The sequence below is a fragment of the Pararge aegeria genome, chromosome 15, assembly GCF_905163445.1.
Source record: "Pararge aegeria chromosome 15, ilParAegt1.1, whole genome shotgun sequence".
Taxonomy (NCBI): Eukaryota; Metazoa; Arthropoda; class Insecta; order Lepidoptera; family Nymphalidae; genus Pararge; species Pararge aegeria.
In genome coordinates this window covers 6837913-6865553 of record NC_053194.1, presented here as the reverse complement: position 1 = coordinate 6865553, position 27641 = coordinate 6837913, and the positions used below count along the sequence as shown (strand labels likewise).

At 34.4% G+C, this 27641-nt stretch overlaps 3 protein-coding genes across 3 annotated transcripts; 1 reads left to right on the top strand and 2 right to left on the bottom strand.

Annotated features, from left to right (window-relative positions):
• Positions 1-1154: 1154 nt before the first annotated feature.
• LOC120630134 lies at positions 1155-6221 on the bottom strand. Its single transcript, XM_039899284.1, has 5 exons — positions 6155-6221; positions 4677-4905; positions 3801-3952; positions 2380-2538; positions 1155-1330 (listed from the first exon to the last, which is right to left on the bottom strand). Exons 1-5 carry the CDS (start codon positions 6219-6221, stop codon positions 1155-1157), a joined length of 783 nt encoding a protein of 260 aa, XP_039755218.1.
• A 4475-nt stretch (positions 6222-10696) lies between these two features.
• Positions 10697-25752, bottom strand: LOC120629836. The gene is made up of 5 exons (XM_039898894.1): positions 25689-25752; positions 19436-19661; positions 17605-17756; positions 13561-13719; positions 10697-10884 (listed from the first exon to the last, which is right to left on the bottom strand). The coding sequence occupies exons 1-5, from the start codon at positions 25750-25752 to the stop codon at positions 10709-10711; spliced, it is 777 nt and encodes a 258-aa protein (XP_039754828.1). The 3' UTR covers positions 10697-10708.
• On the top strand, positions 22168-24873 carry LOC120629835 (protein ALP1-like). Its single transcript, XM_039898892.1, has 2 exons — positions 22168-22584; positions 23327-24873. The coding sequence occupies exons 1-2, from the start codon at positions 22298-22300 to the stop codon at positions 24207-24209; spliced, it is 1170 nt and encodes a 389-aa protein (XP_039754826.1). The 5' UTR covers positions 22168-22297; the 3' UTR covers positions 24210-24873.
• Positions 25753-27641: the final 1889 nt, after the last annotated feature.

Genomic DNA, 27641 nt, shown 5'->3' with positions numbered 1-27641 from the left:
TCAGTTAAACCACTGATCGAATGATCTTGACCTAATTTGGCACACATATAGAGACCAACATAGGATTTGAGAAAAAAATCTTTGGGAGCAATACCTTAGTGCCTGAAGACCAAAGTCTTGGAACAGTGCGTGTGGCCAGTGATTTCTCAGAAACGTGGTCGATGCCTATGGGTCTCATAAGTAGACTCAAAGTCTATTTGCGGTTGATGGATCTTTATGGCTCTCACAGAGAGCTATACTTGGAGTAGGTATTTATACGAGATCTAATCAGGGATGAGAAGATCCGTAGAAGAACCAGATTTATCTCTGTAAGTTCCCTTGGCAATGCCCATTGCCGTTACTCGGTAACATAGCTCACAGAACCGATAGACTTTGGAGTCCCATTGTGCTGGAATAACGACGTCGCACCGGTAAAAGCAGCGTTGACTTGAAACGCGTCGCAGGGAGACGCTGTACCCAAGCGGTAAAAGACCGAGGCATTTGGGACTCCCTTCAAAAGACCTATGTCCAAGAGTGGGTGCGTGATGATAAGACGATCTTGGGGCTTATGAGAGATTTAAAAAACTGTGACCTATGTATGAATTAACAGCAAAACCGATCTCGACAAAATGATGTTGTATAGATATAGCTTGCACCCCGGTTATTTTTGCCAGGGAAGATAGAATAAAACAGTTCCCGCTGGATGGGCAGCAACTAGCAATATGATAAATCTGTGTGAAAATATCGAATATAGTATTTTAAACCATATAAAATTGAACCTTATAATTTTCGTGTTAATTGATTTAAAAAGGCTCCAGAAAGATTTTATCACAATTTTTTGTAAGTTTATTTGGTAAAGATTTTTTTAAATTCCTTAGTTTCGGGTTGTCTTACCCGCTGGTGGATGCCGTATATGATGGTGGCGGGCTATGGCAGTTGTTGGCCCAAACGCCTAATTGGAATCGGTTTTGTGGTTACTGTGGCCAAGATCAAAGCTGCCCGCCAGACCAGACCATAGAAAATTAAAAAAAAAATGCCGCGTTTTAAATCGCTTATAAGGCCAGGGAGGTCGTCAAACCATCTTAGAATAAAATAAAAACAAAATATATGGATGTGTGTATATTCTTTATTAATTAAAATAATATATATAAACACAGCCTACTAAAGTAACTTATTCAATTTTGAACATACGGAGACAAGTTTTCAATGATGTAGTATTTCGCGGGTAGAGACCGGAAGAACTGATTTGCCACGTTTAAGTAGATAACCTTACCTGTGCCCACGAATAAATCGCCGATGTCCTTCATGAGTTCCCTATAGTGCTTATTTAAATAATCAACTGCTTCTTTACCTGAAAAATAAACTTTTTTTATATAAAATATTACTTGCTTTAACAGTGAAGGAAAACACCGTGAGGGAAGAAACTTGCATGCTTTCAGTTCTTCAGAATGTTCTCAAGAGCACTTACTTGGCCAGCTGTGGACTGCTACCTAAGCCCTTATAATAATTCTGAGATGAAACCCATCTCGTGCCGTGAGGGAGCTGGAGTTAGAGGATAATGATGCATAACATACCACTTATTGTACGGAAGCTGCTTAAAATAGTATAATTTTTTACCAAAATAAGCGTCAGCTCTTGGGTTAGGACCAATTTTTGTGACACTATGTTAATAAAATTTTTCGTGTCCGAAGATCATGGCCCCAGAGTCTCAAACGCAAGCGCCGCAAAAACGTATTCATTACAAATAACGGAGTATTTTCGGCGCCGAATCTGCTCAAATGCTTATTTGAGCAGATTCGGCAGCTGCTGCCACTTTTTGGGACGTACTGGCAAGTGAAAAGCTGCCAACGTGTCAACGAAACCAGTTCAGTCTAGCCTTTTTTTTCCGTAAAGTGTGTTATTCCCAATAATTGTATTCCATCAAGACGGTTGTCTAGATGCAGCTAAATTCAAAATTCATTTGTTCCAAGTAGGCCCAGTTTATAAGCACTTTTGAAACGTCAAGTCAGTCTGTTTGTAGTGACTCTACCAACGGTTCAGAAGGCAGATTTCATCTAGAAGAGCCGGCAAGAAAACTCAGCAGATTGCTCTTTTTCAACCTCTAAACTACCCTATATCTATTTTATATTTTATATTCTGTTCTTTTTTTATTATATAAATATAATAAGATTTGACGTGCATGACACGGGATGATTCATAAAATGGCTAGATTGATTTTTTATTTTGTTGTTTGTTTCGTTTGTCTAAATACAGGGCGGGTTACAAAACAAGGAGAATTAGGAGAAACATCAAAGAACCTCCTACGAAATATTATTTTGTGTATAAATGGTAATGTATTGTCTGGGAAGGGAACTAAGATCGACCGGTTTTCTTATTTAACACATAAGCTCAGGTACGTACTGTAGTCTGTGTTTCCAATAATGAGCCTATCAGATGAAAAGAATGCATTTGGCAAATTGTATTGGAATTTCACGTTCTTGTCGTCCAGAACCAAGTAAATTTCACCATCGTTGTACTTCAATACTTGAAATGGGCCTTCAAATCTTAAAGTCAATCTATCTGAAATAAATAAAATTACATTAATTCATACTATTATACTTCTTCTTTTGAAAAATCGTCTTTATTGTCACACAGTTGTGTAAAATGTTACATTTGTGTCATAAATTTGTTAAAGTATAAAAATAATTGTGTGACAAAGGAGCTGGCTCAGTATAGCTGCATACTAAAAAGCGCAGCACTGGTTTTCAGCCCTTATCTTCGTCGTCACTGAATCCTCGCAACTAAACAATAAAAAAATAATCATAAAAAAGGACAATAACATAGAATATAATATATAAACAAACAAATGATATTTTTTACATTAACACAAGCTTATTAACCCCTGAAAGACATCATAAAAAACAAAATCATCAAAATCTAAGTAAGATGTAAATAATAAAAATAAAACCACAATCAAAAGAATTAAAAAAAAATTAAAAATGCCTACTATTATTTAATCAAAATCAAAAATTATGTAACTAATAAACATGAACAACTAAAATCTAAGATCCAATGTAATGTGAGAGTCTTTCTTTAGTGTACATAAAGGAAGAATTATATAAAAGTACCAAAAGGTGTGAAAAGTAATAATTTCATATATATATATATATATATATATTATAAAAAAATATATATATATATATATATATATAATTTTTTTTTTATTATATTTCACTTTACCTAAACTTTATTTTTAGTTAGGTAAAATAAGCCGTCGAAGCGCCATGTGGTGACGGCAGATCAGAATACAGTTGCCCTACTTTTCCCGCGAGAGTCGGACGAGGCGACTCAGGAAAGAAGTAAAACGGAGAACGAGTGCCAGCGGCTAACTACCATCTACTGCGATGACCAATACGTCTGCCCAGACCCCTCCAGTGGGGAAACTTCTTTATCCCAGCAGTGTAATATTATAGAATAGTGATGAAACTGTTGATACAATCTTGTATTCTCCTGCTCTTAAGTAATTTATGAACTGCACTGGATGCCTAATAAATCTTAATTATATGAATTGAGATTTGAAAACCTAAATACAATACCAAATGTAAAACATAAAGATTAAAGGTACCTATTCAAATATTGTTTGAATATTCATATTTAATTAAGATCAGTGTCTTTATACCGTAGCTTTAAACAGTGTTATGACAGTTTGGTTACCTTTACATCATAGCTATGGATTAACAATGCGTCAACAATATTATAATAGCACTGTTTAAAGCGATTGTAGTAAAACCCAAGTACCCAAAAAAAAATCCATTGGGATTTAAATTCAAAAATATTCTTACCAAGTTTCAGTTTTCCATTTCCATCAGCATTCATAGATGAGACTCCGAGCACAGACTGTGCCGCTGGACTTTCACCTGTTAATTTGACAGCTCCTTCAATTGTTAAGTCACAAGTGATTTCCTGTGTTGTAATACGATTTTCTAAATCAAATCTGAAATAATACAAATTAATACGTTTAAAATCTGATATGACGTCACGGAAATGATGACGAAGAATGTCCAATGTTTTTATTGTTTATACTCCGAGGATATAAATTGGGTATAGATATTCGGTACTCGATTTTGATTATGTTATCAAATTAGGGGCATTTTAGGGGTTCAGCTTAAACCTTTGAAAACATTTTGCTAATGCGTTTGAATTTATGATGATAAAAATAAGTTCCACAACATTTTGCGTAGAATGTAACACAACTCTTTCAATGTTGGTCTAGTGATATGTCAGTCACGTAAATAACCAGATGTAATGCGACATTGGCGCGACCTAGCGACCCTGCTCTGTGACTCTACGGCCGTGGGTTCGATTCCTACAACTGGATAATATTTGTGTGATGAACATGAATGTTTTCCAGTGTCTGGGTGTTGTTTGGGTGTATTATTCATTAAAATATTCATCATTCATCTTAGTACCCATAACACAAGCTATGCTTACTTTGGGGCTAGATAGCAATGTGTGTTTTGTTTGGCATTATGTGTGGCATATTGAAATTTACGCATTAAAATAATTAAAACAATACTACTATGTGCTAGGCTCGAAAAATAATCTCTGGTCATTGTAAAATATCCACATTTTTCAACCAGCTGTTTTGCTTAAAAGGCCTTCTAACAAAAAGAGATCTCATTCATTGTTTAAAATGCAAGAAACGATTTAATACTTACAGAAATTGGCTATAAACGCAGTCCTTGACACCATCAATTTTGCCACCGTTAACAGAAGCAGTGAATGTGTCGAGAATATCTACTGAGGTATCGTTCAGTGTCAATGGATTTAGGAGTGGTACGTTCAATTCGGGAATACCATTTTCAGATGCGTAATAAACGATGCTTTGGAATAAAGATAAGAAGCATCCATTCTCATTCTTGATACTGCATTTGTATAGAGTGTCCGCTAAAAGAAAAAGTAATAATTAGTTACTAATCTATGTGCAGTAAATTTTAAATTTTATCCTTCTATTTATATTAAAAGTGTTGATAGCTGGTTTGACTAAATTAAACAGTTCATTTTTAAATAAAATAATCGCTATAATATTGCATCAAATTCGGCATAGAAGGTATATGCCATCCAGGAATGTAATGCACAAAACTGTATTCCAATCAGTTCATCCGTTTAAGCATTGCAACAACAAATATGTTTAAATAGCACATAAAGTTTGACAAAACGGTCAAACTATAAACACCCTTCTTAAAGCGCCGTGGGGTACAATTCGATGCGCTGTTAAAAATTAATCTTTTATAAAGAAAATATATCTCTGCATGAATATTATATCATTTTACACGAAATACTAGAATATATTAACATAAATTTAAGATAATAGAAGCGCAGCAGTACTATAAATTTTTAAGTTTAATTTAATGAATTTTATTGTATCGCATATAGATTGTCCAAGGTATCACTTGGACTAAGGTGTCGCTTTTTCTTTTTTTCTTATTTTATTTTATGGTATAAATTGATGAGAAGTGCGTAAGAACAATTTATTACTTAGATAACATGCTTAACAAGCTGGAGAGGCTGCAGAATGTATTGTACTATTTTTAGATACGGTTCTTCTTTGGTCTACGAAAGTTTGATGATGTGTCTCAATTGCACTCATAGTTAAAATTGCTACCAATGGGATCACGTAGAAACGTGTACGCTCTTTTACTTCTGTTCTCTATTTTGTATTGTTATCAAACTCCATCATGTTTAAAAGAGCGATTCAACTTTCTTGGTAGCAAAGTTTAGAGGTTTTGCGGGCTATAATGGTAACAGGTTGCACATTCATGCCAGTCGTGCGATGGTGTATGATAATTAATTTATATATGTTTGAAAATCGCTTAAAAGAACTTTTTTTATCTAGCACAATATCCTATATATATAATGTACTAGCTGTTGCCCGCGACTTCGTCTGCGTAAGATTTCGTTTTTAAAGTATTCAGTATCGCTAAGCCTTAAATGAGTATAGTAGTATATATATATACTATAATTAAAGATCTAAGCTATCCTATCTCTTAAGTTGGACCAGACCGCTCACGGTGTGCCAATTTAATTTAAAATCGGTTAAGTAGTTTAGGAGTCCATCGCGGACAAACATCGTGACAGGAGATTTATATATATTAAGATAATTATTTTGTAAAGTGTGTGCAATTTATTTGATCACTAGTTATTAAAAAGTTAAAGAGTTGCTGGAGGAGATCGTTTAAAGCGGTAACACCTCCATTGCGCATTTTATACATATTTTTTTTGTTTTTGTTATTTTTTTTTTTTTGATAAAAACAATTTTCGAGAGAAAATTTTCTACTTTTTGTAAAAGTTTGTGAAAAACTTCAAAACATTCAACAATCATGAACATTTCATAAACCTAGAGAGTTTGTTTGTTTGAATGTTTGAAACAAACAATATGATTGTACGCTATAATTTTTCATACAATATGAAAAATTATAGCGCTGCTATATTATGTAATCTAGTTTTTTTTTTGTTTTATTCCACTAAAAGTTAAATGCAATTTCACCTGGTGATAAATAACAATGCAGTAAAAGATGGTAGTGGTTATTCTGTTAGAGATAAACAAGTTATATTAAACCTATACCCGGCGTTGGCTTCTATGCGGCAACGCACCAGAACACTAAATCATTTGGTGGCATGCCTTTGTTAGTAGGGAGGTAACAACCCACTGTCCAAGGCTCTCACCGGACAAAGATTAATTTAAAAAAAATTCAAACTTCAAATGATTTATTTTATCTAAGGTACATCAATATAGCATCAAAACAAAGCGTTATAATTAGAATATTGATATTGCTAGTTAATAAAGAAAAGTAGTAGGTATGTGTAGTGTTTTTATTACAAAAGTAACAAGCAATTTTATATTATTATCATATCAACCCATTACCACGCTGGCCCAGGATTGGTAGATTCCACACTCCTTCGAGAACATTATGTAGAACTCTCAGGCATGCAGGTTTCATCACGATGCTTTCCTTTGCCGTTGAAGAAAGTGATATTTTAATTTCTTAAAACGCACATAACTTAGAAAAGTTATAGGTGCGGGTGAAATTCAACTCGGGCCCCCCGAAAGTAAAGCCGAAGTCCTAACCACTGGGCCATCTACACTAGTTGTTTAACTTAACATTTCTTTAAATACATTAGTAATTTCAATCTTTATGCAAATAAAAATTTTGATTCAAGCACAAACACAGAAAACTAATCGAGGAAAAGCTAGGTAAGAAACTTCTTAGAACTTCGGTAAATCATTCTTTAAATATCAAATAAACAAAGGAAATAAGTTAGTTATTTGTCTGCAACATAATTATTAATTTGGTTTGATGTATTTGTATGTACCTAACATAAATATGATACATACAAAAACATCAAACCAAAATTACATATGTCAGTGAAATTTGATCATGTTTTATTTATCTTGCAGCCGAAAATTATCCAAACTGGTATTCAGAATCTCCCCATTTCTGTAATAACCCCGTAATAATGCACCTTTATAATAAATTTTACCGCGCCCAACGAAGTGGACTGACGACATTAAACGGAGTCGAAACATGGAACCAAGGTCCACGGATTTTGGAACTCCCTACAATAGACCAATGTCCGGCAGACGTCAATCGGTTGAAGTGATAAAGTGATGATGATAATACCATGTACTCAATCCTGACGAGCTATTATAATGACTTCACTTTATCTCATCCCATAACCCCGATCATTCAGTCAGTTACAGTCATTCCTTGTAACAGTCAGGTTCGAACAATAATTCAAAATCTTTTTTACAACTTATTGATGGACTGAAAGAAACGAACCGGTCGGTTCGTCAAGTTCTAATTTACGATCAGGTGATATGGCAGACTTTCTTACCTAACCATGTAATAATCTCTGTTATTTCAATTAGAACGGAATTAGACGAAGCAATCTAAGATAACCTGAAACAGGCATGGCAATTTATGAAACCTACAAGCGTATTTGTTTCCACGCAGCTTGTATAAGAACGCGTTATTGCTTTCTTAGTTATAAATAAAATAAAATAAATATACACATAAAATCGATCAATAGAAGAACTCAGCTGATAAGTAACAAAGTGCCGCTGAAACATTCCGTCATACAAACACGACGTGCTTTTAAAATGTTAGATGTTTTTACAAAGAACCAAGCATATGAAAGTAGATTAATAAATAATTATATAATTATAATAAGATAATTAAAGCACAATTAATTTTATAATTTAAATTTGTTTAATTATAAAATTTTAAAATTTTAAAAAATCTCCTATGATAAAATTGACCCACTTTATAAGAGAGTTTTACTCTTCCTATTAAAAAATAACGATAAATAATCTATTTTTAAATTTAATTATCAGCCCATCTGTCACCAAGCTAGAAACTAACTAGTTATTTAATGATATAAATATACTTACTAAATTTGGCATCACCGAAAGATGATAACAAATACACAAATATAACACTTTTTAAATCGAACATGTTGATTTCTCGCACTTCAGCTCAATAGTACGAAAAAATATATCCTCCACACATATATATACACTGCGAAATATTGACTTCATTTTACATGTCAACCGGCTTTGTCGTGAATAATAATTTTATTAGATACGAATGGGGAGAAAAAAACTATAGCTGTCCTTTTTGCCTTTTGATTGATTTTATTCACCCACTACTAAATCTCTGTCAGTATGATTTTAAAAATTAATGTAGCCCTTTTTTATGAACCGCCCACGAAAAATATGGTGATAAGTTTCGCCGCTTTGACTGTATGTCTGTACGTTTTTGGAACGGAGGAAGGATATTATTGCATTATAAAGGCATGAGCTTGTTTACTTCATATTATAGATTTTTATATTTGGCACCTCCAATACTATCGAAAAAAAACTTTACGTTGGGTAGCTGCGTCCCATATTTAACACGGACGAAGTCGCAGGGCACGCCAAGTTTTTTTTTTCTTTTTTTTTTTTTTTTATAATATTGTCCGCGCATAACTTATTTGTTAATGAGTCGATTGAAATTATTATTATTCCGTTGGATTCAATGAAGCTTTAAAATGGTCAAAATTATGTTTCACCCTAATTGAAAAAGTATTTTCAAAACTATAACTAGAAATACGTATTTTAGTATCTTCTCTCTGATCTTATCGATTACTATTCGTTGTTAGCAATTAAAGCTGAAGCCAAAGTATACTAAATTCTGCTTCAAACCCCATAAGCTGTCCATAACATTGCTTAGTCAGCGCAATCGACTGCTGGCCCTGCCACACATTTCTCAAATACACTCTTCAAAATAGATGTTTTCAAACAAACACAAACGCGGAAGAAGTTGCGGGCAACATCTAGTTTTAATATTAAAATAATAATTTTATTTTCTATCATTAAAAAAAAATCTTCAAAATGGCGCATTAAACATTATTTTGATACAGCACATACTAATAGAGATCAATGTATTACAATTTGTCGGATATTTTAAACGTGTCTAGAGTTTCCATACATTGAACTTTGAGAGGTATTCCTTATGACGACCTCCCGGGCGCAACGGTGAGTGCTACGACTTTAATGGAGACCCCAGGTTCGACTCCCGGCAGGGGCAATTAGAAAATTTATAATTTCTGAATTAACTTTAGTCTGGTCTGGTCTGGCTTTGGATGTGTCTAGTTACCACCCTACCGACAAAGACGTGCCGCTAAGCGATTTAGTGTTCCGTTGCGACGTCGCGTGGAAACCAATTAGGGATATGACTACCATACTCCCTAACAGGTTAGCCCTCTGCCATCTTAGACTGCATCATCACTTACCACCAGTTGAGATTGCAGTCAAGGACTTGTAGTGGAATAAATACAAAAAGTAAATGGTTCTGACTGTGAAAATACTTCCTAAAATATGTTCAAAAAAGCGTTCATATACCCGTATATAACATGTTACCACTAATGTTAGTTGAAATTCTACACTTGAGACAAATTGGAAAGGTGGAAAAGCTTCAAAGGTGGGTACCTAATGAATTAAGTGCAGCAAACCGGAAAACGCGCGTTTACTGCTGTTTTACATTACTCAACCGGCACAATAGTAAAGGGATTTTAAATCGAATCATTGCCTGTGATGAAAAGTGGATCCTGTACAATAATCGGAAACGTTCAAGGCAATGGCGTAACCCAGGCGAACTAGCGAAATCCTGCCCCAAGCGAAAATTACTCGAAAATGAATTACTGTGAGCGTTTGGTGGACTAGTGCCGGTGTCGTTTAAAAGTCTTAAACCTGGTCAGGCGATAACGGTTGATGTCTATTGTCATCATCTGCAAAACATGATTGTAAATCTAGCTGCTAAATAACCTAAGCTGATTAATCTCTCTAGGCCACTGCTGCTTTAGGACAACGCTAGATCACACATACACAAATTAGAAGAGCTTCAATTTGAATGTCTTAGACATCCACCGTACTTAACGGACCTTGCTCCAACAGATTACCATTTTTTTTTAAATAGGGATAACTTCTTGCAAGAGAAAAAGTTCAACTCAGTTGAAACAATCCAAAGCGCCTTTAAAGGTTTTGTGGATAACTGTCCGTATTGTTTTCCGCTATCAGTACGCGCTTTGGCAAATAGCAAAAACATATATAGGTGCGAACATAAAAATTAGTCAAGTGTGCAAGAATAAAACAAGTCATTTAATTAACATTTTTTATTTATTTATTACATATATATTTTTTTACTTGCTATTAGTTTTTAACGTAGTCTGAAAGATCTTCGGTGATGTAATTCTTTGTTGGGATGCCTTCGAAGTACTTCTTGGAAAAATCGTGAAAGTACTCCATGGCTTTGTCCATTAAATTCTTACCGATATTTTTCATCAATGTTTTAAAATTTGTGTTCAAATAAGGAACAACAAGTTGAGCTGTAAATAAAAAATAAAAGTATTTTGAGTAAGCAATTTATAATAATCATCATCAACGCATTATCAGCCAACTGCAGGTCGCCGAGCCCTATAGTGGGTTTTCTCCTCTGGCTGATCTCCTCTGAGAATGCTCTTAGAGTTTCTTAGATCAGGGCGCGTTTGGAACCCTCGTAGCTTTAGGTTTAAGTTGGCGAACAAAGTTATCACCATTCCCTTACAATTATGTAAACATATACTCGTATGTATGAACGCTTCATAAGTGCCTGTGATAGGCCTACATGAATAAATAAATTTTGAATTTGAATTTGAAATGAGAACGGTAACGTGCTGGCCATGATACGGATTGGTAGAATCTATTAAGAAAAACTTGCAGGCATGCAAGTGATATTTAATTACTTAAAACGCTACGTGCATTCTCTATAAAGTTAGAGGCGCGTGCTGTGGATCGAACGTGTTACTCCCTTAAGAGCGGCAGCAGTCCTAAACCATCACGGCTTTTAAAAAAATACTAGCTGACCCGTGAAACTTCGTCTGCACCAAATCGGTTATTACCGGAAAACACGAATAAAATTACATTTTCTAAAAATGATTCCTAGCTAGATCGATTTATCGCCCCCGAAAATCCCTGTATACTAAATTTCATGAAAATCGTTGGAGCCGATTCCGAGATTCCAATTATATACATACAAGAATTGCTCGTGTAAAGATATAAGATAATAGGGTGGTGTTTAATTGAAACTGCATCTTTTTGAAGTGAGAGACATTAAATTGATATATTTTTTAATTTAAAAACTAATTGATCTATACTTATATTATAAATGCGTAAAACCCTATCTGTCAGTCTGTTTGTGCTTTACCTTTTCACGGACCTTAATGAAACTTTTAAAGGACATAGATTATATCCTGGAGATCAAATGAAACAATTTTTTTTTAAATATTACAATAATTTTTGTCTCATGACTGTGCTAGCTCTGCTGGAAAGTCTTACATAATTGCGGGATATAGGGGTGTTTAAGCCCGAACACCTATTCGGTTTCCACACGGCATAATAACGGACAGCTAAAACACGTGGCGGCACATCTTGGCCAGCAACGTGCCAAAACCGAAGCATTCCACCAAACAAAGACGAAATACATATAAAACAGACGTAGTCTTTTTTTCAGTTAATATTTTAATTTTATACTAGTGTTCGCCCTCTTATCGAAATTTGGATATAATGAACTTAAATTGTAAATTTGTTAAGATTCTATTGTTAAAGATATACTTCTTTAATCACAGATTTTGCCAAGGCTGCACTGTTAGTTTGCCTGATTTTATTTTCCACAAATAGTCCAAAAAATTTATAAAAAAGAGTATATACCTATGCGTGTTTATTTCAAATACGAGTATATGGTGGTGTATTTAATTTTTATTGATTTAATGCATGTTTTATGCATAATTTAAAAAAAATATTAGCGTTCTGCACTCCTTCCAACTACAAAATAAACTTTTTTATTTTATGCTCCTCTGTCTGCGCAATTTTCCGTATAAAGGGGCACAAAGTTTGTGCTTCACTTATTAATATGTAATTGATTTATTTGGTATTATTCAGTTTTCAAAAAGCAAGTGTTTTTTTTTTTAATAAGAGCAGTCAGATAGAGACATAGATAAACATCCCACAGGCATACAATGAATCTATACAAGAATTAAAAAAAAAAACTTCGTAATAAATTAATAACAACTACTTTATGTTCCTTATAACAACTACTTCCGACAAAGGTTGTCTGGGAGAGACCGCTTTAGCGATAAGACCGCCTTTGCCCACCTACTAACTACTTTTTTTTCTTTTTTCTTTTTATCTATTGTGTTTCTCTGTGTATTTTGTTTTTGTGTGTGCAATAAAGAATATAATAATAAATAATAATCGCCCCCCCCCAGCCGTCTGGTCTCCCTTGCCGGGGCATAATCCTCCGCCCGGTGCAAATATGTATTTATGTAATGTATACTTCAGTGTATTCATCTCTATGTATCTAAGTAAGTATATTATTGTTTTGGCTCTTTATTTTGTACACGCGCGTGAGAGTAAAACTCGAATACTAATAATATCGTTAATTTAGATCCAATTTGCCACTTTTAATTCGGCGAAAGAAGTTAAATTAAGATAAAATATAACTTTAACTACCTTTAAAATTTTTCTTAATTTATTAAAGTTTAAAGCTATTTAATTAGTTTTTAATGATTCCATCTTAAAAACTAGTTCTGCACTACTGCCTACTATTGTACAACAATTTTTAATATTGATACCGGTAACCGAAGGTCGAGATGATCTTTTTGTCTTGACTCCGTCAGCCCTCCTTTGGTATTTAAAATGAGCATGCATTTTTTCTTCAATTTTTTGTTTGCTTTTCATTTAATAATTGGTTTGCTGGTTTTAATCGACTACGGATCCTGGTTCCAGTATTTGATGGAACCTCTGGTTTGGTCTGGTGGGAGGTGCATGTTTCTCGGAGTCACCACCCTACCGATGAACATGTGCTGCAGAGATTTGACATTCCAATACGACATCGCATAGAAACTGAATACCCCTAAAGCGGTTAGCCCGTTACCATCTTAGACGGCATCGTTACTTACCAGCATGTGAAATGGCAGTCAAAGGCTGACTCGTTACAAAAATCTAATGAGGAAATAAAAACTTACTGATATCGTCTTTTCCAATCAAAATCTTCTCGGCCGCGAAAGTAGCTTTTTCAATGTCGTATTTGTAGTCCACATTTTCGTAAAAAACTTTAAAATAAGTGTTACCATCTTCTTTCTTAATAGGATAAATTGGAAAATCGAAATTCAGGTACAGTTTATCTGGAAATCCAAAGGTTTCATAATATTTAGTAACGTACATGATTTAGATGTCCATTCACTGTTATTTTGGAAATAATGCGGATATTTATGTTTAAAATATCCTGAATAAAAACAAGTGATTTAATCAATTCTAAAAAAGGACGAGATTCTTTACTTCATGTTCACTCACAATCCAAATAAAAATGTTATTTTTGAGAACCGGCTTCAAAAGCGTAGTTATTTTAAAAGTTAAAAAAAAACTCATTTTATATGTACTTTAAGGTCAGGTAATCTTTCTGTGGTTTGCAAGTATTTTGAAGGCCTTAAGAATACTTATGCCCTTGAAAATACAAGTTCAAACAATATTTTTTTCTAGTTGCCGTGCTAAGGCGTTCTGCTGAAGTTTTTTCTGCTCCTATTTTTGAACTGTTAAATACAGCTTTTATTTACTATGATGATATTATTTTGTTGGGTATACATGGGTGTAGATAATAATTTTCACCCGCTCGAGAAGAGAATAGAAGAGAAGGAATACGGAGAGAAATAAATTATTTAATATATTATGAGACTTAAGTTAAAAATTTAATGATGTAAGTTTATTGTTTAAATAAAATAAAGATATATCTAGCCCGGCAAGCTGGGGCTGGGTACGCTAGTACTTTATAAATTCAAAATGCATATAAAAAAGCGCCATGGCGCAATTACCAGAGTCGCGGGTTAAAATCCAGTCTATTCCGAAAATTTTTATATGCCTTTTAATTTTATAAAATTACTAGCGGACCCCATCGCCGGGCTCTGTCGGGCTAATTTGTCAATCTAAACCATCCAGGGTGCCACCCAAACGTATACAAAAAAAATCATTCAAATCGGTCCAGCCGTCTAGGAGGAGTTCAGTGACATACACACGCACACAAGAAATATATATATAGAGATATGACAATTATTCGAAGTGTAGCTAAAAAAACAAATAATAATTATAAAATTATTTGTGATAGACTTGTTTTGTTTCTGTTTCAGGTTTGTGGAGAAGTAGAGCTTTTTGTGACAGAGCTCGTGCGGGGAAGTACCTGCAGCTCATGTCATGCTAATTTATACAGCCAAGCAGCATTGTTGCCATGCTGTGTTTTAGTCCAAATGGTGGGATTACAGGCACATGAGCCTTACGTCTCTGGTTGATGGACACAAGGTTAGGCTGTACGTCTTACGTTAAGGACGTGTTCCTTGCATGCATTACGAAGTTTAGCTCAGGTTATAGGCAATGTATATAGGTATAATTTTTATTATCTCATAAAATACATAAAAAAGTCATAACTGCTGAGACAATTTTGATAAGTTTTTTTTAATACATAATATGAAATAACAGTATTTTTATTCTCTTAGACGAATTTACGTTCTGGGGTAACAACTGGGGTCACAGTGCAAATATCAAAAATACAAAGAGCGAAAGCTGTTTAGTCTATTATATAATAATAATAATAATAAATACTAAGTTCCGTACGATAAGTAAGTATTTTTTAACCCCCAACCTTTGTGCTTAATCAAACTTTTTGTTTTCGGAAATATTAACATTTATCCGTAAAAATCTGTAATAAAAATCTCGAAAATTAAACTGATAATAAGCATATTGTTTTTATTATCTATGCATATGCATGTATATAAACAGCAGTAGATATGCTAAAGACACAATGTAGACTCAAGAATCAAATCACCTTCTAGTCAGTAACAAAGTCGTCAAACAGCTACGCCTAAAAGGTCGTTTGGTCTAGGCTCAAGAGTCATTATCATTTAGATTTGCCTAAAGGCCAACGTCGAAAGATATGTGTTTCCAGACAAAAAATGTTGATGCATTGTCAACTGTAATGTAACTTACATTACAGATGACAATGCATCAACGTTTTCGTAAATTATTATAATTCGGATATCAAAAGAATATGATAATGAATATGATATTATCCTTTGGTTTCCTATTTAAAATATTAGCAAGGTTATTACTTAGGTTACACGTCCATTTTTGGGATATTTAGAAAGATACTTTATTAAAAATTAATTATTAATTCTAATAAAAAATTTATTAGATGTATTAGATGCGATAGAATTTCTATTACACGTAAGAATTTATTTCACAAATTATTTTTTAAATACCTTAAGCGTGCATACAAGGTATGCATTTAGTGGGTAAATGGTAAAATCTCCAGTTCGAGTTACAATAAATAAATGATAGGCTTTTTATAACTCTTACCAATGCAAATTCTTAAGTTTCTTACCAATGCCAATTCTTAAGTTGGAGATTTAAACCATTTTATATCACCTGCCCGCTTAGTACATACCCTATCAATTTATTTTTAAAATTACATTTTTAAAATTTATAGTTTTATGTTATGAATAAAAATAAAGAAACAAAAATAAATATTAATGTAATCTTTATTTCTGTTGTATACATCTTAAAGTTCGCTAATCTTAATAATTGAACGTTACGATAGTTAAAAATAACTTAAGTTGAAGGAAAAATTACGTTGAGGTGGTAGATTGCAATAATATGGGATGAATTCAACCTTATCCTGCACTTTACCCCATCTTATTGCAATAAAAATTGAGAATTGTAAAAATTCTAGATTGCACAACTGTATTTTGCGTAATATCTAAAAATAAATATCCTTAAAGTGGATGGCACGTACTTGTGACGTAACTGTTTAAGTAATAACAACTTATTATACCAATCATCTTTGTATTTATTTTTAAGAGAATCTTTATAATAATGTGTAGCCCGCTGATGTATAATCACAAAAACTTAATTATACCTCCCTTAATATTGTACACTAGAACCACATACTGAAATAAGAAACAAATGTTGTGAAACAATTAATTTAGGAAAAAAACACCTATCGTTATATAAGTAAATTTAAACTATATTATGATAGAATGTCAATCAGGTATAAGTTATTTTGGTCATTAACTATTGTGTAATAACTACATTTATAATAAGTGAAGTTTAGAGTTAGGTTAAATATTAATTTGATAAGGTTTTGGGATCCCTATATTGTATTATGCAGTTGACGTCATTTGCATTATTTGCGGTTTTTTGTACGATCAACTTAAAATTCAGTATCATTAGTTAATTTATATGATAAGCATCATCCTGGAGCCTATTAACGTCCTACTCCTAGGCACATTCCTGTAGCTTCTCATAGGAGAGACGGTTTTGAAAGCATAGACACAGCAAGCTGCTCCAAAGCGAGTTCGTAAGATAACGCCATTATAAAATTAGATATAAAGACATACTGCAATGTTCGCGGTAGGTCTGACACACTCCGATTAAGAATCGGCGTCTCACAACAACTAACAATCAGGGTAGAGATAAAAAGAGCTTACCCACCACATTGGACACGCGCATATTGGCGAGCAAAATTAGTAACCCTCTAATTAGACTACTAGATAAATAAGTAATCTGCACATAGCCTGTTATGTGCACCTATAAGTATAGTCTAATCGTAACACAAATAATATCATTATACTTTTTATCTAAGCTAGAAGTCAAAGTACTATTTACTAAAGTATTATATATTTAAGTAATATTTACTAAAGTATTACTCACAACTCGGTGTTTCAAATGAGTACTGTAATGAAAGCATGAATAAAAAGTTATCATACAAGTAAAAACTGCAAAATCAATAAAATAAATGAAGTCGTCAACAAAATAAATTAAATTAAAATATTAAGTGAAATAAAGTAAACTAACTTTGTCTCGGTGGTTAAAAAAAAATACCCTGTGTGTATCCTATAAGTCATTGAAATATTTGTAGGTAGAGTCCTTAGACTCCTTAGTAACAAATGCTGCGTGAAACAAGAGCAAGCCACTGCAGAGAACACGCTACTGCATTTTCAAAAATATTAGTAGGGATTACTTACCAAGTTTCACCTTGCCCTTCCCGTTGCCATCAATCGAAGAAGTTCCTAAGAGACCTTTGATAGTTGGACTCGAACCCCCGATAGTGACATGCCCTTTGATTGTCAGGTCACATAGGACTTCTTGCGTGCCAACTTGTTTGTCCAAATCAATACTGAAATCATTTATTTTCGAATCAAATGATTAAAAAATCTGTCAGTTTTTTATCTAAACTTATTAATATTATAAATGCGAAAGTGCAGATGTATGTTACTCAATCGGATAGGATGTGCACAGAGTATAACCTGGAATAGGACGTAGACTACGGACGAATCCCGAAAAAAATTGGGGTTTCCGTGAAATGGTTTTGTTTGTAAAATTGAAACTGTCGTGTATAAAGTTCATTTAAAATTCGTCATCTTGTCAATAACCCATTTAAAAGTTTTATTTTTGTTTTTCACAGAGTAAAAGATCGACATGTTTTTTGCATTGTGGTAGTTCATGGGTCAGCGAATAACTTAAGCATACACATCAAAATTTCCGTGCCAACGAAGTGGTAGGCAATACCTAGTAAATAATTAATAAAATATATATAGTTATGGAGTAATAAAAACTTAAGGAAACTCGTCAACGGGCCGTCTAAAACCTCTTCCATTTTCAAACTAACATCAAAATTAAAAGTGGTCTTCAATTTGGCTGGTTTATATTTTTTAGCGGTGGCTCAGGATTTCGTCCGTTGACGAAGATTTCGTAAACAACAGTTAAATTTTCCATTACATATATTCAACCCATTTTAACTCGCTGTGAATGAAACTTTCTACAGGCGGAAGAATTTGTAAAATCGCTTACTGTAATTTTATAAAGTGGGTAAATAATTAAACTTATAGTTATCAATAACTATAACTTGATATATCTCAAATATTTTATGAAATTGATTAACTAAATGATTCTTCACGAGTGACGCCACTGTTATAGGTATATACTCTAAGTGTTAAGAGAACATTCGCTAAGCAAAAATCTGTTTACCTGTCAAATCATCGTAATAAATAACAGGAAAATAATTTGCAAGCAGTGATACTAGAACCCTATCGAGGTCTTAGATGAGAATGATAAACATAGTATTGCAAACTACAAATGCTCATATATTATGTTTATAGCACGAGTGGTGGTCCGTATTCGATTTCTATTCTGTTCTCCTGCTCCAGACGAGGGGACAGATCAAATTTCTTATCCCATCTGACGTGCTAAGAAAACAGATGAAGCAGAAGAAGAAGAAGTCTTTAATGCACACACAAATAGAAAGGTAGGTTAATACAACAAACAGTGAGACAAAATATATGCGCAAACAACTTTGTAGACAACCTTTGGTTGAAGAAACAGAGGAGGACATACCGGAAATAATTAATTTGATCTGTCTTCTCGTCGGGAGCAGGGGGACAAATCGCACTTATAATTCCTATCTGTCCCCCTGAGAGGACAGGTAAGAGGGACAAATAAGAAAATTCCTACAATTTAACCATCTTTAATCCTCGACCTTACAAGGGTGGTTTTTTAAAACTAAAGTTATTACACAATTAATTGCAAACCTCATTGAAACCCTAGATTATCAACATTCTCATTCAACAATCAGCTCAGTTTTAGAAATGAGCCCAGGCAAAACTCAGTTACTTGAAATTCACAGTAGATCATAGTGACACACAGTGGTCAAACCTCTGCTCTTCCCGCGGGTATCATACGAGGCGTGAAAGGAATGGACAGCAGCGTCTTCTGTGCTACTAATACCTGTAAGACTATAGTCCAGCAGTGAACTCTTATAGGCGTAGATGTTTTAGATAATAATAATTTTTTACTTACTGCAATTTTTTTATTTGGCATTTACTGATTCCCTTAACGACTCCCTCTGTTATGGTTACTGTGATCCCTCCCAATATTACTACAGATGCATTTTGGATGTGCATGGGATCTATGGGAGGTATGTCTAGTTCAGGAATACCATCGCTGCCGATTTCGCGTACTGATTTTTGGAATGATGCACTCATGCACTCATCGTTTTTTATGCTGCATTTTTGTAGTGTGTCCACTGGAAAAAAAATAAACTACATAATTCGGAAATTATAAATTCCTAGTTAGCCCCCACAAACGAACGATTTTCCGGACAGGCCTAGAACCTACGAGAAATGTTACGACCTATCTTTTTATTAAAAGCGCGGGGACTGGTGTAAGCTAGAGTTTAGAGCTTGTACAAATTAGGCGTTTTAAAGCGTGCGATTAGGTAACACGTATCGTCCTGTAGAAGGAAATCGCTCTCGTGGGGATTTCATTTAGAAACTCGCATTTGAGTTGGCGCACTGTGATACGTGGACTGTTCTGTTTTTTTCAGAGACCAAGCAGATTGCCCACAAGATGCTATGAGGAAATGTATTCAAAACCATTGCCTATAAACAGAATAACACTTCGTAGGGTATGCGAGAGACATGTTCTGAAAACTGCCACACTGTGTCTATCTATGTCTGCAATTACACCAGACCGGAACACAGCAAAGCTGCTTGGCGACAGCTAATTTGCTTACTGCTGTTATTGTACATACCAACGCTCTGCCATGTGGAGTTGATGTACTTCCGGTCTTTATTTTTCAATATTATCGACTTTCCATATACATTTTCAGATGCTTTTTTTACAAATTTCATGTTGCAAAAGTTTTTGTAAAGTTAGGTTAAAGATTCAAATTCAAAATTGAAAATTCATTTATTTCTTATAGTGTTGTTTGTTTGTTCTTAATGCCCTTACTACGTAACCAATCAACTTGACTTACGGCATAGAGTTAGTTGAAAGGACGGAGAGTAAACAAGGCTTTTTATCCCAGGAAAACAAACGATTTCCACGAAATTTGTAAAAAACCGTAATTAAAGCGGACGTAGAAGAGGGCTACAGCTATTTTGAAATAAATGAAATGAGATTGTCGCTAATTTCACCACTGTAGTGTGTAGAAGCACTAAGATAAAGCGCTTGTCCGTTGAGTCGTAAATGGAGGCGTTTGCCCTGAAGTGGTAAAACAGGACTTAATAACATAGTAATAATATGGTTTTTTTTTATCAATATCAACAAGTGATCCTGGTTCATTTTTCAATTTAAAATAATGCTTTATTCTATCTAGTCACTGTGATAAATAGTATGCATGATACTAATTTATTTTATTATGTATTTTATTCAAGTATAATCTCCGATTGGGAATTATTAGCATTGTAGGTACTTATTGGTGAATCATAATTTGCTTTACAGGTTCCGTAGTCAAATAATAGTAGTAGATGACCCGATCGATTTCTATCTAAATTATTATACAAATATTGAAAGATGTTCAAATCTCTTATATTTGAAACGTTGGAATTATAAAATATGTTAAAAGAAAACTAAAATAAATATTGAAAAAAGAATAATACTTAAAATAAACAAGAATCCCGATGTAGGCAATGTCCAAGAACACCCTGTATGTAGAAAAAATTCATAGAGGCAATTTTCCAGTATAAAAAGTAGCCTATGTCTCACTCCAAACTCGGAATCTTTAACTATTAAAATGAACCCTTACTAGCCCTATTTTTAAATAAAAGAAGAACAAATAGTGTTCTAACATAAAGACTTCCGTAAAATTAATTTATATTTATACAAAATATCTAATATTTTTTTACTATGCATACTTCATCGTCATTATCATATCTACCCATAGGGTCAGGCCGTAATCTACGACGCTGGCCCAGTGCAGATTGGTGGACTTCATACGTCTTTTTTCACAAGATGTTTTCCTTCACGGTTAAAGCAAGTGATATTTTAATTACTGAAAAACGCACATAACTTAGCAAAGTTAGAGGTGCGTTCGTTGGTTCAAAAATGAAGCCGAAGTCCAACCAACGGCGCTATTACCGCTTCTCATACATTGCATACCCTTACTAAATTATAATGTCTGTATTGTACCTATAGCGTAGTAGCGTAGCCTTTATAATTCATAACTGCAAAAGTTGCTAAACTGGAATTCAGTAATTGAGTTATATTAGAAATTTTCTTCATTTATTTTTGTACTACTATGAACGTACTTCTTGTATTCCCTTTTCTCTGCCTGCTATTAAAAGTCACGTCTAAATTCATTCATCTGCATGGAAGACTCAAAAAATTTCAACATTGAAGAAAACACCTTTAACATTTATTGAGCCATTAATGACCAAAATATCTGGGAGCAATCGACTACACCGTTTTTTCCACATAAACTAGAATTTTGAACCAGGAAACAAAAGGATTGATTTGATATAATGATTTGAACAAAGACAGGTGCTTTAAAGGTTTTCAACGTGCTTTGACATCTCATATATCAGGGAGCCAGCATCAAGACCGCGAGCCACACCTGAGATGGCTAAATCCGGTAAACGGAACAAGTGTGCATCTCTCATAGAGAGCGAGTAACTTATTTGTTCCTTTGACGTGTAGACCATGGAGGTCAACCATGGAGTGGAAATTTTATAACTACGCGTTTTAATCGCACCGTTGGAAAATTAAGGTGGAAGAACTTAGTTTGGGTTAAATATACATTAATTGCAGCATTAGCGTGCGTTCAGACATGCGGGAATCGTGCGTTTACGAATCGCGCGGTTTCAAACCGCAAAATTGTGATGCTATTCAGACACGCGCGGTTAGTATGCGATTTCGTGCGGGTAAAGCGTCAGTTTCAAAATGGAGGTCGACGAAGAAGTGTGTTTACTGTGGTTGCTCCTTAAAAAAAAGAAAAGAAAAAGGCGGTATTGGGTGCATCCAATATTACGTGACCGACTAGTACATGGTCAGTTCGTAACATTATATCCCAAATTAAGAATGTATGATAACAAATTTTTTGACTATTTGAGAATGTCAATAAAATCTTTTGATGAACTAATTGAACTGATCAGGCAAGATATTTCATGCTCTGAAACGCATTTGAGGCCAAGCGTGTCACCGGAAGAGAAACTCGTAATAACTTTAAGGTAAGATTTATTTATTGTTCTTCAAAATCAGCATAAATATTTTCTATAACTGTAGAGGACTGAGAGCCAGAACTAAATTGCGATGGTGACGGTGACGGTGCCGGAACAGGAGGAGATGATCCAGATGTAGTAAAATATCCTTGCGGGCTTGTATACTGTTGTCCTTGCCAATACGTAGGTGTGATCTGCTGAGTATTGTAGCGAAGAGGGGGTGGTAAGCTTTGTCCTTTTTGTATCACTTGAAGTAATTCAATTTTGGTTGCTAAACGCCTATTTTCTGGTACTTTTCTGAGTTCTTTATATAACGACAAACAAAAGAGTTTGTCGTCATCTTGCTTGGTAATACTATTTTCTTGAAGTTCATTCTGAAAATGTTTTCGTGACTCGATACTTTTTTCTATTAAAACCGCTATTTTTTCTTCTGGCACTTGTGTTTTCTTACGTTTAGGGGGACGTATTTCAGTGGCTTCGGTTGCATTGGCGTTTAGTTCACTTGTCTCCTCACTTTGCCTTTCATTCTGTTCTTCAATATTAGTTGTAGTGTCTTTATTACTTACACTATTCTGCAGGAAAGATAATCTTGAAAAATACATATATCGGGCTCCTTTACGAGCACCTGAACCAGAAGGAGTTGTTTTTTCTTTTTTGTATTCTTTATTGTAGCAATCTCGTATATTTTTCCATTTTTTTTGGAGTTGTGTACCTAAAAATAATAACATTATTAATAATATTCTTGTTTCAGATATCTTGGTACGGGTTGTTCATTTGGAGAACTAAGCTACAATTACCGCCTAGGAAAATCGACGATTACTGGAATTGTCCGCGAAGTATGTAAATCATTGTGGAATAAGTTGGTAAACATAGTCATGCCCGAAGCGACTGAAGATATCTGGAAGACAATAGCACGAGACTTTGAGAGATATGCAAATTTTCCAAATTGCATTGGTGCTATAGACGGCAAGCATATCCGAGTTATAAAGCCTGTTGATTCGGGTTCTTTGTATCATAACTATAAACATTACTTTTCCATAGTGCTCTTAGCACTTTGCGACGCCAACTATTGCTTTACTTATGTTGATATTGGGGCTTATGGCAAAAGCAGTGATTCTGCTATATTTAAAAATTCGGTTTTTTATAAACGCCTGACAGAAAAATCATTAAACATACCAACACCTAAACCAATATCTAATGTAGACCTAACACCAATGCCTTATGTTATAGTTGGAGATGAAGCCTTCGGCTTAGCAGAAAATTTAATGCGCCCATATTCAGGCAAATGTTTACCATATGAAAAAAGGATTTTTAACTATAGGTTATCGAGAGCCCGACGTAATATTGAGTGCACTTTTGGTATTTTGGCGAACAAATGGCGCATCTTTCATAGGCCTATAAATGTAAACATAGATTTTGCCGAAGATATAATAAAAGCTTCTTGTGTTCTACATAACTATGTGCGGACTAGAGATGGTCTAAAATTTAAAGATACTTTATATAATGCACCCATGACTAATCTCAATACCTTGCATGCGGGAAGAGGGACACCGTCATCTTTGAATATCAGAGATAAATTCGCTCATTACTTTGTGAATGATGGGCGTGTTCCATGGCAAGACACAAAGATATAGCTGCAACTAACATACCGTACTTGTAATGTTTAGGTACATAACTAAATGTAAACAAACGAAATATGGTAATACCGTTGTGACCTTCATTTGAAAAATGCTCGAAATGTCTGCATAAAGCAGCCGAAGTTTGTTTATATTTATTTAAGTACCTAAAGTATACGGAGAGTATAATATACGCTTCATAACAATAATTATAACATAATTCTGTCAATTATTTTTTGGTGAATAAACCTACTTACTTAAAATATTCTTTTTTTCCACCGTGTCTTCGCAATTTCCAAATATCTCCACCAACTCTTGCCAAGCTCGGTTCTTGATAATTTTATTTGAGTAATCATCACACTGAATGTCCCATATTGCAGGTCTCTTCTCCACCTCATCAATAAATAGTTCAGTGTCGAAACGATCCATGGCGAACTCGCGAACAGTGACGTGCTCACCGCGCGGTATCCGCAACGCAACTGAACGCGAAGTAAAGACTCCATAGTAATAGAAACGCGCGGGAGCAGCGCGATTCTATTTTCTGGCGGTTGGGTTGCGGTAACCGCGCGGCTTGATTAACCGCGCGGTTATGTCTGAACGATTACTAACTAACTCATATAAATAAGACCCGCGCGATTTCCATGCGATTCTATAATCGCGCGGTTCCCGCCGTGTCTGAACGAGCGCTTAATATTAAAAAAATTAAATAATGATTGCTAAATTGAAAAATGTTGATATTGGAAATGAGCAACACCTTTGCCTTATAAACCATTGATTGTCACTACAAACACACAGTATTGACGTTTCAAAAGTGGCTATAAATTAGGCCATCTTGAAAAAAATTTAATTTGAACGACGCACAGACAAACGTGTTTTATTATACTATTATTGTTGGTTAGTTTGTTACTCAATCATGCAAAAACGGCTGAACGGATTTCGATTAAATTTGGCGTGCATTTTATGCATTTGACATGGAAAAGAACATAAGAACATCTTTTGTCCTGATTCCGAGGAAAAATTGAAAATTGTTTACGAGCTAAGCAGACAGCTTTGAAATTTGGTATGCATGTTGCCTTTGCTATGGAAAAGGATATGTTCTTTCTATATCGATCTCTCAAATAGTTCCCGTGGTAGGATTAAAAATTGTTAACGAGCGAAGCTTTAGACCCAATTATGAAGTCCACGCAGACGAAGTCGCGGGCAGAAGCTAGTGATATAAATTTTATCGCTCGCTGAACTTAAAGAAACAGTTACAGTTTTTTCCAAAATCATAGAGCGATATTTCCATTTTGTTTATTTTGCAACTGAACTCTACATTGTATATATTCAGGCACGGACTAGACCTGTATTTTATAATCTAATAATATTATATTGTTTTAAAAAAACAACCTACTAAAACTCAAATAATATTAGCATAAATTGTTATTTGTGCCTTGGCATAGGCTATTTAATGGCTTTAATAACAAAAAAAAAGTATTGGAAAATCACTGAGCTTACCAATCCCGGCATCACATTTAAATAATAATACGCTGGCAACAAGCACTGTATTAAAAACAAACATTATTTCCTCTTCTATCTAAACAATAGAATAATTGTAAATCTACTCAAACACACTTATATATAAGGATGATGCGAAAACTGAGAACATACTCGTGCAAGTAAAAACTAACGTTCTACCTAACCGGTTTTTAAGCACATAACCGAGAATAAATCGCGGTTTTTACTGAACCTAGCAATAATGTACTTGTAATATAATTGCAAGCTTAAGCATTTATATGGAACCTGCGTAAAGAACACAAAAAACTCACCCAAAAATGATTTATCTCATGTTAAACAGACAGGTTGAGACAAGTCTTCAATTGGTGGTATTACGCTTATATTTTTATTAATACCCAGCTTCGACACAAACATCTATAAATTACCACTTCGTTTATCAATATAATCATAATCGTCATAATTCTAATCCTTCTTAATCACCTTTAATTGAACGAACTATGTATATCTATAGGGTGTCTGTCTGATAAAAGGGAGAGCGAGAGAGCTTTTTTTTTTTATTCCACTACAAGTTAGCCTTGATTGCATTACCTGGTGGTAAGTGATGATGCAGTCTACGATGGTAGCGGGCTAACCTGTTAGAGAGTATGGTGGTCATACCCCTAATTGGTTTCAACGCTACATCGCACCGGAACACTAAATCGCTTAGCTAAATATCGATACTGTATACTCAGTGTGGATATTTCGGGCCCACAACTCTTCACTCCACCCAAATCAGGTATTAGTTATAATACTCGTATTTTGACCTTAAGGTCGTTGTAGATATTTTTTTAGACCAGGGCCCCAAAATCTGCTATTACAATAAATGTGTGTCAGAGGTCGATCAATGACAAAAAATACTAATGGAAACAAAATAAAATCATCACCATCACTTCAACTGATTGACGTCCACCGCTGCACGTATTTGTAGGCAGTTTCTGAGCCACTTGTTTCCAGCAATATTAAATTTTACAATAAATAAAATTTCCGTTAGTACACTAATGAAGGCAAGCCTGAATGGGATTCAACTTCTGTTTACTTTTCGCTTGATAACGAACGTAAGTTTTCAAAATTATTTATTTACGAAAAAAGCGTCACACAAAACTAATATGCTGCTCACAAACTTTTTTGACAACGTACGTAGTTTTACAGTAACTCTTGTAAATCTGCTTTTAGTTAACGAATGTAGTTACGTCCATCATCTCACTGTACTCATAAATTGAGATATCTGCATCAAATTGCCTCCTATAACTTTATTTGAATAAAGTAAAGTTTGGCAAATGCCAAACTTTACTTCAAATTTCTTATAAAAAGTACTGATATTCTATGTAGTATTCCACGACCATATTATTTATGTAACGAAAGTAACTTCGCCTTCACCTTTCCTCTATTCTTTGGAAATTCTCCATTTGATTACCGGTGCCGGAGTTTTAGGAGAATTTCCAAAGAATAGAGGAAAGGTGAAGGCGAAGTTACTTTCGTTACATAAATAATATGGTCGTGGAATACTACATAGAATATCAGTACTTTTTATAAGAAAAATCAACAAGTACCTATTTTAAATAAGTAGGCGTGGATGTAAATCTCATGTTTTTTAATTTTTTTTTTATTCGACTTGATCCTCAGGCCGCAAACGCAAAGATACCTTTGAGGTGTGTTCCTGGAGGAAAATGTTAACAATACCTTCGACGGCTTTTAGAACCAATGCGTCCAGAACCTACAAATTTCCACCAGGCTATCGACCACTTGCCTACGACGAACTTTGGAATACTTGGGACACATTGTTCACAGAACCCCAGATAACCTGGAGAAACTGTTGGTAAATTCATAGGGCAGACCAAATCAGTACCACACTCCGCACACCTGTCCACACTGTTCTGCACCATGCCGCGGACAGGTCAAGATGGTGCAACATTG

Excerpts from the sequence above, each read along its gene's own strand:
- LOC120629836 (XM_039898894.1), bottom strand. The coding sequence starts at position 25,752 with ATGTTTGTTTTTAATACAGTGCTTGTTGCCAGCGTATTATTATTTAAA. Across the intron at positions 17,757-19,435 it reads TGCCAAATAAAAAAATTGCA|TATTGATTTGGACAAACAAG; the intron begins GTAAGTAAAAAA and ends AAATGATTTCAG. Across the intron at positions 10,885-13,560 it reads GATTGGAAAAGACGATATCA|CTCAACTTGTTGTTCCTTAT; the intron begins GTAAGTTTTTAT and ends TTTTATTTACAG.
- LOC120629835 (XM_039898892.1), top strand. The coding sequence starts at position 22,298 with ATGGAGGTCGACGAAGAAGTGTGTTTACTGTGGTTGCTCCTTAAAAAA. Across the intron at positions 22,585-23,326 it reads AAACTCGTAATAACTTTAAG|ATATCTTGGTACGGGTTGTT; the intron begins GTAAGATTTATT and ends TTCTTGTTTCAG.
- LOC120630134 (XM_039899284.1), bottom strand. The coding sequence starts at position 6,221 with ATGCGCAATGGAGGTGTTACCGCTTTAAACGATCTCCTCCAGCAACTC. Across the intron at positions 4,906-6,154 it reads CTTTAACTTTTTAATAACTA|CGGACACTCTATACAAATGC; the intron begins GTGATCAAATAA and ends TTTTTCTTTTAG. Across the intron at positions 3,953-4,676 it reads TGCGTTTATAGCCAATTTCT|ATTTGATTTAGAAAATCGTA; the intron begins GTAAGTATTAAA and ends GTATTATTTCAG.